General features: G+C 36.5%; 1 protein-coding gene across 1 annotated transcript; it reads left to right on the top strand.

Annotated features, from left to right (window-relative positions):
• Positions 1-270: 270 nt before the first annotated feature.
• Positions 271-13,088, top strand: LOC143864104 (cell number regulator 13-like). The gene is made up of 8 exons (XM_077374898.1): positions 271-830; positions 1,001-2,124; positions 3,538-3,953; positions 7,453-7,562; positions 9,186-9,257; positions 11,014-11,120; positions 12,225-12,318; positions 12,727-13,088. Exons 2-8 carry the CDS (start codon positions 1,723-1,725, stop codon positions 12,777-12,779), a joined length of 1,254 nt encoding a protein of 417 aa, XP_077231013.1. The 5' UTR covers positions 271-830; positions 1,001-1,722; the 3' UTR covers positions 12,780-13,088.
• Positions 13,089-14,648: the final 1,560 nt, after the last annotated feature.

The following is a 14,648-nucleotide window of genomic DNA, read 5'->3' as shown; positions in this document are numbered from 1 at the left end:
GCACACACCGCATAAGATAAAAAAATTCACTTCTCTCAACTGCAAAGCTACACCGTAGGATGATCCAAACCGTCCATTTGATGGGCCACATCCTCCTATGAAATGATTTTTAGGCCACAACCTATTTACATTGTGGCGCATCAAATGGACGGTTTGGATCATTCTATGGTGCAGCCCGTACGGTACTTTCTCATACCGGACTATACGGGCTTAAACCATATAAAAACTCAAACATCCCCCTACCGTCATTCTCGCCGCGAATCTATGACATCAAGAAATAAGGAGGGGCAGTTACGTAAATATCTTAAAACAAAAGGGCTTTCTCAGTCCACTCTCCATTAACCTTCATCGTCTTTTATCACTGTAACAGCCAAAGAGAGGTGAGTGTGTCTGCCACTGAGCAGAGGAAAAAAACAACAGCATTTGAGTGATTCTCAGTCTTCTCTTCCTCCTTCAGAACCCTAAAAATCTCAGAAAAAAACTTTTTTCGCGCAAAGCAATGTCTGAAACTCACAGAAATCAAAGCAGAAGGCTTCGTTTGGACTGACTCTCCACTTATAAAAATACAAACGAAAAAAAAAGCTTCTTCGTCTCTTCTACAAAAGAAAGAAAAATGAGACATGAAAAGTGAATGCATCTGAAAAACGAAGAAAGAAACATACAAATCCACGGGTTTTCTCTGAGATTTGAGCGTTCGGAAGTTTTGCACTTTTTCACCTCCTTTTGTTGAAGTTTGTAGTGAAAAAAGACGATTTTTGAAGGATTTTTCGTGGAAGGAGCGGTTGATCTTTGTGGAATGCGGGGATTCAGCAGATGAGGCTACTATTTAGGTGATTTTTTTTTTTAATTTTCATTTTTTTTGTTGAAGAACGTATTTAATTTTTGAGTTTTTGATGAAATGTTACGGAAAGAGAGTAGTGAAATTTTATTTTGATCTTTTATCGGTCTTTTGTTTCATTAATTTTGAATTTTGCTATCTTTTTTGCTTCTGCTGTTGAAGATCTGGTAGGAACAGGCCGTTTGTAAATGATATTTGAAAAGGAGCTCTTGATCTATCTGGAATTTGGAAATTGCGGTGAAGAAACTGATAAATTACCTAAATTTGTGAAAATCTTTTGTTTATCAGAAGCTTTCAATGCATCTCTAACCGAAATCTTCGATTTTGGGCGAAGTTCAGTTTTCATTAGGTGAAATGATTTTTTCTGTCTGGAAGATGGATGTGAATAGTGTGAATGGAAGGTTAAAGTGGCTAGAACGTTGAAGAACTGAGTCACGAGTGGTGAAGGAGGTTGAAAAATCAAGAATTTTGACTCAGTTGTAGGGAAATACTGTATGTGGTAGTATCTTATGAAGATTTTGTTTTGGAATTGGTGGTGGAAGGTAGAGGTTTGCTAAAAGATGTTGAAAAATTAGGGTTTATCAAAGGTGAATTCGATTGGGAAAAATTGAATCTTTCTCTGTGATCAGTTTCACTGGATTGTGAATTCTGACTATCTTATTGAAAAATTAGGGTTTATCAAAGGTGAATTCGATTGGAAAATTGTGTCTTTCTTTGTGATCAGTCACACAGGATTGTGAATTCTGACCATCTTGTTGGAGATTTCAATGGAATTCTGATACAAATAGAAAGTCTTATGGAATGTACCTCTGTCTGAGGAAGATGGAAGTCAGATATTGCTGAGAATTTAGGGTTTAGGTTTTGACAGAAAGTTGGTGAAAACGATGGGCGATAACATGGGTGCGTTTGCGAATTTTGCGCAGCTCATGGGTATAGATGCGGTCCGTCTGATTGCAATGATAGTAAAGGCAGCGAACACGGCTCGCATGCACAAGAAGAACTGCAGGCAATTTGCACAGCACCTTAAGCTGATTGGAAACTTGCTTCAGCAACTCAAAATCTCAGAGCTGAAGAGGTATCCAGAGACCCGTGAGCCATTGGAGCAGCTCGAAGATGCGTTAAGAAGATCTTACATATTGGTGAATAGTTGCCAGGATAGGAGTTATCTTTATCTACTGGCAATGGGGTGGAACATTGTCTATCAGTTCAGAAAGGCCCAGGGAGAGATTGATCGTTACTTAAAGATTGTCCCGCTCATCACGCTTGTAGATAATGCAAGGTTTAAGGTAATTTTATTCAGGATTTCCGATTTGAATTTTGTGGGTTTTTATCTGTTCTGTTTGTCAGAATTCTGCAAAGTTACTGCACCCTTCTTGGTTATGGTTTTTTGTTTATTGTTAGATTTGATTAGCAAAACTTATGGTAAACAACTAAACAATATTTTTTTGTCTTGGTGATGGATTGTATTCTGTAGAATTCATTACCTTTGGGCTGGATCTGACTTGTGGTTTTGTCCTTTTAGTATTGCTGATTGTTATTTTTTTTTTTAAATTCTTAATATTTTGTTGTTGTTGATTGGATATCTGGTAGGTGACCATATTTTGTTTTCTGTCTGTTTAGTTCCAATAGCTGCTAATGATGCCTGAGAACTATTCACTCATTTGTTTTTATTTTTTCTTTATTATTGTTTATTTTTTCTTTATTATTGTTTTGTTTTATGGGTGTGTTAGCCAGAATCCGACACATGAGTTTATATTTGACTTCCTAACTGCTGGGGCACAACACTTGATTCCATGCCATCTTCCTCTTGAACTTACCAAGTAACTGTTGGGTGAAAAGGCCATTGTCATGGGTGTAATGGTATGAGGCCCAGAGGAATCTAGTTTTGGTTGGTGTTTAAATGTAACTCACCTACCAAAATGGACAAATGAACAAAAAATGAATTGTAGTCACTTTGCTTTTTAGTTGCTGCCTCTAGCCTAAAAGAAATTTTGAAATCATTTATCGGCCGCACCTTTCACCTGGAACATGACGCGAGCATATAACAAAAGATTGGAACTAAGTCAGATAAACATTATGTAGTGCTATGGCTTTGATACTTAGAATTCATCCTCGATTCAGTCCAACATGGCCTCTAGGGAACATAAAATTTTGTGGAAAACATTTGACAGTGGATAGAATGATAGATTATTATTTTCAAGATAGAGAAAGATACATTGTCCCAGCCTGGGAACATGGAAACGACAGTAGTTTTCCAGAGCTTTAATAGTGACCCGAACATCGCTTATCATGAATGGTTTTCCAATTAAGGCAATTTTGTGTGTTGAGTAAAAACATTGTGTCAAGATCAGCTCTATCCATAAGGCATGTCAGTCGAGAACCTATAAATGATGTCAAAAGTTTCTTTCACTACTCTAGCAACTTTTCAGACTTGCTTATCTTACTTCACGGGCAGTCAATGTCCCTTTTCCCTTTGATTGGTGGGATAGTATCACACTAATAAAAGATCAACATAAATTTTTGCTTTTGAACACCACTTCTGTTTATTTATTTATGCAGCGATCAATGAGAAAGTCATTATGTTGAATCCAAGGGGAATGCCCACTACTTTGTTCCCCGCTATCTTGGTGATAAACTCTGCAAGATATGTTAATATTTCTTTTATTGATATATTTCTCACAAAATTTCCCATTTTTCAGGAAAGATTGGAAGATATTGAGAGGGATCAACGTGAATACACTTTCGATGATGATGACAGAAAGGTTCAAGATGTAATTTTAAAGCCTGATCCCTCAACAAATGACGCAATGGTGCTGAAAAAGTCTCTTTCTTGTCCTTATCCAAACTTGGCTTTTGATGAAGCCCTTCAAAAAGAGAATGAGAAGCTCCAAGTTGAACTACAAATATCACAAGCTAATATGGATGTTGGTCAATGTGAAGTGATTCAGCATTTGATTGATGTCACAGAATCTGTGGCAAATTCTCTACCAGACAAGAGTTCAAATATCCTAAATTCAAACAAAGTAGAGCCCAATTATTCCGATGCCAATGATGAAGGACATCTCGCCATGGTACCCTATGTTGGACAACATAGTGATTCACATACGGCTTCGAGGTTTGCTTCTATTTTTTTGTACGACAGTGAAAAATTGTGAAGCATGCTTGTTAATTATTTGTTTTTCCATTTATAATGTTGTATTCATGTGCTTATTACAGTCATTGTCATATAGCTGCAAAAATTGAATGGGTAAGCAAGAGTTCATTAATTTGCGAATCTTATGGTTTCCTGTTTCCACTGTAAGTTGGAGGCATTCCTCTTTGATTCTAGCATCATGAATGATTAGTTCAATCAGTCCAATTGTATATAACAAAAAAAAAAATCTAGAAAGTCTGAATACCCTCCAGGGCGAAAGGAAAGGTGATAAACACAAAAAAATAAAATGAAAAATCATATTACAAAATTTAACACTTTCCATAATCTCACATGGAATGAAGAAAAATCAAGAACTGATCAAGAAAGAAAGGCGGTGAGCTAGTTGTGTTAGTCCTGGTGAATGCTGAATAAGTCAGCAAGCTCGTTGGTTTGCTCAGTACCCAGCTGGTTAGTTCTGGCGACTCAAGCCATTTATCTTACGATGGTTCCTCTGCTGGTGAGATTTGTTCATGGCACCTACTCTATTGCCATGTTCTTCCATCGTTCTCCTCTCTCTTTGGCAAGCCTATGCTGACTTAGTAGGCCACAATCCGGTCGATTTGGCTAAAGCTGATGATTCACCACCCATGTGAGTTCTTTTTTCTAGAGATTTTCCTCAAAAGGGATAATAATAAGTAAGAGTCTTTGCCATTCAAAAAAAAAGAAGGTAAGAGTCTTAAGGCTTATGATTTCTTTTAAGTGGTTTTAGCTCTGATTTGGTTCTCTCTCTCTCTCTCTTCTAAACAGAAATGTAGCTTGGAGATTGGTTTCGTGCTCTTGGATTTACATGGCCTCTTGGTTGCTCAGGTCTTGGTCAAACCAAACAAATAATAGTTATTCTGAGTGGCTTATTGAGTACTTTCTAGTGCAGTGAATGATTCGAGGGGAAGTGGATTCTTTTTTAGGGTTCTTCTGCTGCAGTGGACCCAATCACAGGCTTAATTTCTTTCTTTTTTTAAAAATAGCATTAATTTATTTAAATGAAAAATCACAATTATTGGGTCGAAGAGTCCCCATAGATGGGGTACCGCACAAAAAATGTTACAAAATTACAGACAGGCCCAATGCATGCCCTTCTCCAAGCTACGTACTGTCCAAAAAAAAAAAAACAGCCCTGAATACGCAGATGAATCCTTCCAAAATCCTTGTACATCTGCCAATGCATTTGCATACCGATGCCGGTGCCAGATCTGTAGTTGAATTTGATTGCATTAGTCTCAAATCTTCATAGTGACCCCCGCTAGCTTCCATGGTCCAGCCTCCAATCTCTTTGTCCAATTGATTGCATTTGAAGAATCACTTTTAGTACCAATTGTCCACTAAGTGAGGGGGAGAAAATTTTCAGACCACTTAACATCGCTACTTCTGTTTCGTTCGAATCAGAAACACCAGACAGCCATGAATAGGAATTGATAATTCTCTCATCTGAGTCACGAAAAAACTTCACATACCTGGCATCCACGGTTTGCCTATTGAACTTCCATCAAAATTCCTTTTAACCATCCGATAGGAGTGCAACTTCTTGCTACCATTTGCCCATACGAGTAGGCTAATTTTTATATCCGAAATGGCACGTCCTGAAGCTCTACTTCTTTCATTCAATATTTGATTGTTCCTTTCCTTCCAAAAATATGCCAACCTATTACATAAGTCACCATTTTCTAATTTGATTTCCCAACCCCACAAAAAGAATTTCTTCCCCAATCGAGAACAACTTTATTTATTTATGTATTTATTATTTATTTATTTTTCATTTAGGAATGGAATATCCATGAAATCCCAAAACAATGTAAGATCATGCACCATATTTTACGAGCAAAAAACACAATGAAGCAATCGATGATCGAGACTTTCTTCCATATTTTAACAAAACACACATCTACTTATAAGTCTAAAATTTCTATGTTTGAGACTATCACACATGTTTATCTTATTCTTTAGCACAACTGTCCATGTGAAAGCCACTAACCTAGGTGGTGCTATGGTCGCCTTCTAGATTTGTGCTATGGGAAATCTACCTTCCTCGTTTAGAACATCATGGAAAAATGATTGAACAAAGAAGGTTCCTTGCATGTCTGGTGTTCATATTCTTTTTTCCGGTTCATGACTAGATAAGTAAAGTATGCCATGGTCTCCTAGTAGGTTAGATAAGTCATCAATTTCAATTTGTTTTAGGTTCCTCCTATGCCTAATGTCCCAAGAGGAAGACCCATCCTAGAGAAGTCATCAATTTCAATTTGTTTTAGATTACTCCTATGCCTAATGTCCCAAAAGAAAGACCCATCCCCCCTTCTATCAAGGTAGTCACAAGCTCTCGCCCATTGCTAGGAGCTATAATTTCCGGAATGCATGGCACAGCAGAGGCTCTCCTAACTACAAATCCTCCCAAAACCTACTACCCTTCCCCCTTCCCACACTAATTCCAACTCTAGACCTTTTTTTAATCTTGACAGACGAATGGATCACCCATGCACCACCTTTACCAAGGTCCTTACTCTCCCCATTCCCCAATTCGCTTCCATATTTCTCCCCAATAACTGTATCCCATTTTTGCTTACTTTCTCTCATTTCATTAGATGTTTCAACCTTTGTTTGATTCACCTCATTCCCATAATAAATCGCTTTGTAGTTTTTCCATTCTACTTGCCACCTTAGCCGGTAACTTATGTAACGGTATAAAGACTGGAAGATTTTCTATTGCTGCCTTAATAAGGTTAATCTCCCACCAAAATAAAGATATTTCTTTTTCCATGATGCTAGTTTCCTTTCCATTCTTTCAATTACTGGATCCCAAAAGTATGGAGCCGGCACACCAACCCCTAATGGCAGTGCAGGATAAGTAATAGGAAGTACTTTTAGCTAAATCTTGTGTTTGTTGAGAGGCGCTCTATGAGGGGCAACCTCGACCCCTTGTAGCTTTCTTTTCTTTTAATTAATTTCAGCTATCCTTTCAAAAAAAAAAAAAAAAAATGAAGAAGAAGAAACTTCATGACTAGTGGTGCTTTAATTCCATGTTGAATAATTTAATACAAACCGAGGAAACTAATTCTTCTGCCCTAGAGAGATTTTAAATTAAACCTTTCAAGAAAACTATATTATGAAATTACCCTTGTTTGAGTTGGGCAGTGTTATTTAATCCTACTATGATAAATGAGTGTTTGCCATCAAAATCTTCAGGTAAATTGCATCATAACAAGCTACTCAACCACACACTGTATTGGCTCAAATCTTTATTTATATTATTTTACTTTTATATTTGTTACATTGATTTATTTCTACTTATCTGGAAATGATTCAACAGAATTAAATTTATATGAACTCATGTGTATTAAAATGGCATTTGTTATTTTTAAATGACTGTATGTGTTTGAGTGTTCGATGTTATATAGAAGGTCTCTGAAACCATATTGACTTTGTGCAGGAATGCTTCTCCAATCTCATCAGGACATGATCTGGTATCAGCTAGAGGATCACATCGACATGAAGAATGGCATTCAGATTTACTTGGTTGCTGTTCAGAGCCATACTTATGTAAGTTCTCACTTACCGCCCAATAGCCAGTTCCATTATATTGAAGCCATACAGTAAAATCACAACCCAGCGATCTTTATATTGGCAAGTTGAGAGCCATTAGTTAAATGCCTTTTCCTTCTTAGTACACATTTGTCTTATGCCTTGCCTGGTCTGCTGCATTTTCTGTGTGCACTACAATGAGATCCACTTATTAATCAGGATTTGTTTATATCCAATACTCACGATTTGTTTACAGATGCCTCTGAGTTTCCAGTTTGGTAGAAGTTAAATTTGTTCATGTTGGGGACCTCATAGAAGGCCTCGTATGATATTAGTTAAATTTGAGAATTTTCTCGTTTCTTCTTACCAAATTGAAATCGTAAGTATAAATATATATCCACGGATTTGAGGATTGTACATTCATAGAGAAGGCAACAGTATGACTGATAGATAGTCTTACCAGTTTTAGAGTTGATTGTGTAGTGGTCTGTCCACATGAACTGTTTTGGGTTTTTGTTATTTCTAGGGTATGCATCTTAGCCTTCCATTTTACTTCTGTTTTTGCATTTTAGTACTAAAATTTAGTCACCTGTTAAAAACGTTTTGCTGACTGTATTTACAAAATATGCACACCGTCAAAACATGGCCGAAGAACCTTAGAAGAAGGCCTAATTGAGAATATTATATATTGGAATGCTACCTGATCCAAACACGCTTGCCCTTGTGCTTTAGCCTCCTATTTTGGATGTACAGTATAGGTTATTCAAGATTTATAACTGTGAGCAAAAAGTATGCTTACTATGCTTAGCCAATGTGTATTGTCTCTACTTATAACAAGATTTATATTCTCTCATCTCTGCACTTACGCCATATTCTCTCATCTCTGCACTTTGCGCTTCCCATCTTTCCTATCATTCCTCCACAGACTTTCCCAAAATCAGGAAGGCCTGTATATCCAACCCGTCCCCAGTTCCCATATATGTCTTGGCTTGTCGTTTCTGGTCACTATGATCTGCACAGACGATCATGTCATGCCGAACTGAAAGGCATTAAAAAGCCCAACTCTCCTTTTGGGACAACAATTAATTAGTGAGGTTATTATTTTCAGAAATAAGGGAGTTCGTGCAATGAGGGATTGTCTTTGTCTTTTCTTATGAATTTATATACCTCTTAGATTATTTAATTATTCATATTCAAACTAGATATTTTTAGTAGGATTGCTACATTATATTCAATAATACACCTTTAACTCTTTCTTGTATCCATATAGCTTAGTATCTACACAGTTGCCCTTTCCTTTTAAATACCACTTTTAATTACCCCATTCACATTTTGACATATTTGCATGGCCATGGCAATAGCTTTCTTCTAGACTTCCACGAGTTTTTGTTCTATCTATTGAATGATGGTTTGTGAGTTTTTGTTTGGTATGTTAAATAATGGTTTCTCAACTATTAGTTGTATAACTAGTGAACGAGAAGCTTTTTCTTGGACGAAAGGTATTCATTTGGAACTTACCTGATTAAGTTCATATTGATGTTACCATTCCAAAAAAAAAAAAAAAAAAGTTCGTATCCATGTTGCACTGTTAGAATTTTTTCTGGTAAGAAATTTCACATCCATTTTATTATTCTTTTGCAGGTATTAAGACTTTCTTCTATCCCTGTGGAACATTTTCAAAGATAGCTACAGTGGCCTCTAACAGGCATATGTGTAAGTAAATATTAATATTGTTACAGATAATTTATCTTGATTTTTTTATAGTCATTGCTGGGACCTGGGAGTTATGAACTGTTTGATTTTAAAATATTTTGTAATCTTAGCAATTTTAGGATGTCTTGCTCTTAACAGAACCATGACAAATGACCTCATAGATATCCTGTGAGGATGATTGAATTAGTTTGTAAACTGAAAGCCATTTTAGGATGTCCCGCTCTTAACAGAAGCTAGACAGGTAACCTCACGGAATTCTTGTTAGGCTGATTGAGTTGATCTGTAAACCTAGACAGAAAGAGCATGTTGTGGCTGATCTTAGCTTGTTAATTAGATGTTTCCTCTAATGTAATTGTTTGGCTTATAAAAATCCCTATTATGTTGATCGCCCTGGTTTATTTGTATGTTCATGGCCAAGCTTTGTCTTTTTTGAGCAGTCTTTGGCTTTTTGATCCTTATTAGCACAATGAAATCAAAATTATGTATATTTTGTAACTTTACCAATCATTTTTCCACTACGGAACTTGAACAAATAACATAGTTATTGTTGAGAAAATCCCCAGATAGAAACAATTATTGTTCATGTTCCAGAAAACTCTATACATCAGAATGAGCATAGTGGCCATCTAATTCACATAGGCCATGTTTGGATACCTCATGTTTTTGTTTTTGTATTTGTATTTGGATTTGAGTTTTGGATACAAAATACATCAATCATCCTCATGCTCTTGTTGTACGAGAGGGAGGGAGGGGCGTCTAGCTGCTGCTGCAGCAAGGTCGAGGAGCAGCGAGGGTGAAGGTAATTGCCACAAATATTGATTTCCAAATAATATCTTGCGGAACAGATTTGAAAATCGGATTTTTTTTCATTGTTGTAGCTGATTTGGAAATCTAAGGATCTGATCCAGTTCCAAATTTAACTGCAAATGTGAGAAATCCAAATCTAAATCTTGTGGGTATCCAAACGTGGCCTCAATGCATTGGAATGTCGGGTGTATCTTAACGACCAGTACTAAGTTCGTATCTTCTCTGAACTGGTTTTGGCCTTGACCCTACCTGGGCCATCTTCGACTCAACTAAGCCAGCCAATTCAGCTATGATCTGTGGGCACGGATTCGTGTGTCGAGTGTCGACAGAAATGTACCACACGACAATCCATAAAAATATAGAAATGGGGGCATGCCCGTATGCATATTTACATATAAAATCACTGACTATTGATCATAATTTGCAACAGAATAAATACGATATTTATTTAGCAAACTAATAAAATCTTAAGATTAAGCACATATAAGTCTCAAAGAAACATGAGATCGTTAAATAACAATGCTTTCATCAATCTAATCTAGTTATCTTCCCTCTCCAATATGCATCGAGAAAGAGATACCAATAGGATACACTGAAAATAATATTGAAAAAGTGTTTGTTTAGTGATATAGGTTTAGAGGAGTGGGGATAACAACAAGTATACATTAAAGACGAGTTAATAATAAAAAAAGAAGAATAGTCCAAATTTTTAATTTTCAAAAAAATAAAAAAATAAAAAAAGAGTGAAATTTTCTTGTTATAGGGCTGACCTTGTGTGGGCTAATCTTTGCCCTGTTGTGATATTTTAATTTTCTAGTTATCTCTCAAGATGACTAAACGAGGCATATTTTTTATTGCCATCTTTGAAGCAATAGTCATGGCATACTTGAAGCAATAGATATGTCATAGGAGCTATCTTAATTGTAACATTGGATGCTTTGTTTATCAGCTCCAGGAGATGCATGCAATGAGCTGATGGCCTATTCTTTGATATTTTCATGCTGTTGCTACACTTGCTGCATCAGGAGGAAGCTCCGCAAGACGTTGAACATCACGGTAACTCTTTCTCTAGCTCGTGATCTAATTTTTTAAGTTTACCCCATGGCAACTCATTTTCCAGCTCTTGATTTAATTGTTAAAATTTATGATAATTCAACTTTGCGGATATAGCAAGTTCTTAAAGAGAAGTTGCACCTATTCATCATAGTAAGCATGGATTTAAATGACCCAATTTCGGTCAAAATGACCTAATTTCGGGCGAAATTGAAACCGAAATCCAAAATTTATTGATTTTGGACCCCACCGAAATCCGAAATTTCAGCCGAAATTTAAAACAATGATGGTAAGTGCCCACCTTCAAATTCATTTGATTGTTTATTTTCATTTATCATTTTAATAATAGCTATGATCATGAAACCATTAAAAAAAAGTGATTGTCAATGAAAATCCCTAAGTTAAAGAAACATTTTTGGTTTGTGCTAGGCTTGATTCAATTTCTGGCTCGCCATATGAGCATATGTCAAAGGCAAGGTTTAAAAACTTCTACCCTGTCATTAACTACTCAAGGTAAAACTTAGGCAACTAGGTTGCGTGTTTGGCCCGAGAAAGTATTTGAAATGCTTAAGAACAATGTTTAAAGGCTGTACTGACTACTGACTACTGACTACTGACTACTGAGTAAGAACATATGCCCAAGGAACACCCAGGGTTGATTTCAGCAACCTAATCGTTGACCCAACTAGTTTTGATTTACTCGAGCGAGTTAAATGAGGCTTTGATTGACTAGGCTCGGTCAAGTCAGTGTTTGCCTTATTGAATTCATAAACATTAGTTGAAATCTATTAGCAAAATAATGCAATGCCCTTCCGACTTTCTAGATGAGTGAAATGTTCCATAACATTCAATATCGCAGCCTTGTGTGTGTTTTCTTAAAATAATCATATGTTTATGAAACTTCATGAGAAATCTACCACTTGTGATCTACTGCAAACACTCATGGAATCTCATTATATTGGGCTTCTTTGTCCAAAAAACAAATCATGGAAAAGGAAATAGGGCAAAAGAAATTTGTTCAGTCTGTGTAACCTTATGTTGAGCCACTTATCTTTAACATTTTGCTCATTCACCAATGATTGCTTTGTTGTACTGCTTCATTTTCAGGGTGGCCTATGCGATGATTTCCTCTCACATCTGTTGTGTTGCTGCTGTGCCCTTGTCCAAGAATGGAGAGAAGTGGAGATCCGTGGGGCTTATGGTACGCTCTCCAACTCCCATTAAAGTTGAATAACAAAATTATTTGGGTCAAGTTTTATGGCCTGATGTTAGGGTGTGAGAGATCAACATCAGTTGTTCCATCTCAGCATAAACAGCTGGGCCATGTTTGGCAGCCATGAAAGTTTTTTTGTTTCCCATGGAATATTGGTTTATCAAGTGGTTGGAGAGGGGCAAGAAGGGTTGCAGCCATTGAATAGAGTTTTATTTTCCCTTATTTTTCTCCCACTTCACAGCATCTCCTCACTCATGCCCTCTCAAAATTCCCTCCCTCTCCTACTCTCCCTGCCCCTCTTTCAACACTTGGTAAAGCTAATATTCCATGAAAAAAAAATAATGGTTTCCAAACATAGACTATTATATAGCATTGACTCATTGACCGAACTTACAGGCTTCGACCAGACCAAAATAAGCCCACCAGCATCCCAATACATGGAGTCTTAAAGGCATCAGAGACTAGCACAAGAATACTTCAGTCCCCCTTGAATGAATTATGCAGGCAAAGGTAACAACTAGTTGCTCCAATTATTTGAAGGTATACTCATACTTTCTTGTGCTATTTGTTTTGATAAAAAGTGCACTTGTTGTATACTTGTGTTTGTGTCGATATCATGTATCATAGATTTATCCATATATTGAATAGGATTTGCTTGAATTGATAAATCAGAGAACAGAACTCAGTTTTAGCTTATTGTAATTGGACCATTTGCAATGAAATTCTTCAGTTGTAAATATAAGGAGCTATTCTCACTATGTCATGCTCGGTCCCACCTTTGATTGATCCTAATCGTCCATCTGGTAGGACCTTTCTTTGGAGTATATCCATGGGTCTGGCATCTCATCTTATCATTCTCCATATTAGAAAGGGTGTGGGTAGAAGTACATATGAGGACCATCTTTTCAAATGATCCTAACCATTAATTTGTGGGTCCCCATCATAGATTGGCAGTGGCCCAGCAAATTCTCGGATGCATGGTCTTAACCGTTCTTAAAGTTGGAAGGAAGATGGACGGCTTAGACTGTTAAAAAAATTGCTTGACAATACGGAGGGTCAGGATTGCCTTTGCCGGAGATCTTTGATCTCGGTCCCATCTGTGGTGGGGCCCAGTAGAGAAAATTGTGTGCTACATATTAAAATTTTCTTTTTTTTCACGCATGGATGCCTGTTCGGGGATTAGCTAGGCAACTTGGCACTATCTTATTTATAATGAAGTATGTATTAAGAGAGGGGCTTGAGCCTATAGCCTAGCTCATTGGCAAAAGGCTTTGTTCCTTAACCAAGAGCGTAGTTATATTAAGAAAACTAGTTGCAGACCCGCACCGGCGTTAGAAGAAACTAAAGTTTTAAAAATATATGACAGTGAAAAATTGTTTGCTTTTATAGTATTTCTAAATCAGCTTTTATGCGTGAAATTAGTTTTTTCTAATAGATTTTTTCTCCTAACAGATTTCTTATCTGGCCGCAGATCTCGATCACCTAAAAGGTGATCATGTTTTAGGGTTCACTTTGATCCTGTATAGGAACATAAGAACAGAGGGGAAAAGCTGTCGCTCTAACAACTAATGAAAAGGTAGAGAGAGAACAATGGAAAATAATTCATGACGAATAAGTATTCCTAATCGTTAACCCATTCAATGACCATAGAGAAGAAATGAAAAATCTCTTATTTCGTTAACCTCTCTGTTAACAAAACCTAGTGGGACCAACCGTGCGATGCAAGGGTTGAATGTTAATTTTGATGGGAAAGAAACCCATAGAAAGGGAAAGTTGATTGAGCTAAATATCATACCTAATAACAGCATATAATTAGGTAAAAATTAGTAAATGAATTTTCTATAGTAACTGATCAAATCTTTCTAAATGATGCTTCAGTTTAGCAATTAATAAAAGATTCCAACTAAGAATAGTATTTCCCAACATACACATGAAAAATCATAGAAGTGAAAATAGAAAATAAGAAAGCAGTCATATTTGTAAATGGCGAATAAACTGAATAAAATAAAATTTGTGGGACCTTAAAAAAAAAAAAAAATGAAGTGAAACTATCTCAATTTCTAGGTGAATAGATTTGTAATTCGCATACAATAATAGAGCTCCAAGAGAAATAAGGTGAGAGTGGATGGACAAAATAACACATCAGCATGTGATTCGATGGCTAATTATGAAGGTTATCTTTGAAAATTTTCAACCAAGGTCATTATCAAGGACCTTGAAAATGGCAAATCAACATGTGATTCGAAGGCCAATTAAGCTTTCTCTCGGGCTTGAAGCCCATGTTTCAGCCAAATTGCCTTTTCACTTGCTCTTATATT

Source organism: Tasmannia lanceolata, unplaced genomic scaffold, assembly GCF_043159265.1.
Source record: "Tasmannia lanceolata isolate RefF3 unplaced genomic scaffold, GAP_Taslan_0.1 ptg000048l, whole genome shotgun sequence".
Lineage (NCBI taxonomy): Eukaryota > Viridiplantae > Streptophyta > Magnoliopsida > Canellales > Winteraceae > Tasmannia > Tasmannia lanceolata.
The sequence above is the reverse complement of the archived record's forward strand: the minus strand, read 5'-3'. Positions and strand labels throughout refer to the sequence as shown.

Excerpts from the sequence above, each read along its gene's own strand:
- LOC143864104 (XM_077374898.1), top strand. The coding sequence starts at position 1,723 with ATGGGCGATAACATGGGTGCGTTTGCGAATTTTGCGCAGCTCATGGGT. Across the intron at positions 2,125-3,537 it reads TAGATAATGCAAGGTTTAAG|GAAAGATTGGAAGATATTGA; the intron begins GTAATTTTATTC and ends CCCATTTTTCAG. Across the intron at positions 11,121-12,224 it reads GCAAGACGTTGAACATCACG|GGTGGCCTATGCGATGATTT; the intron begins GTAACTCTTTCT and ends CTTCATTTTCAG.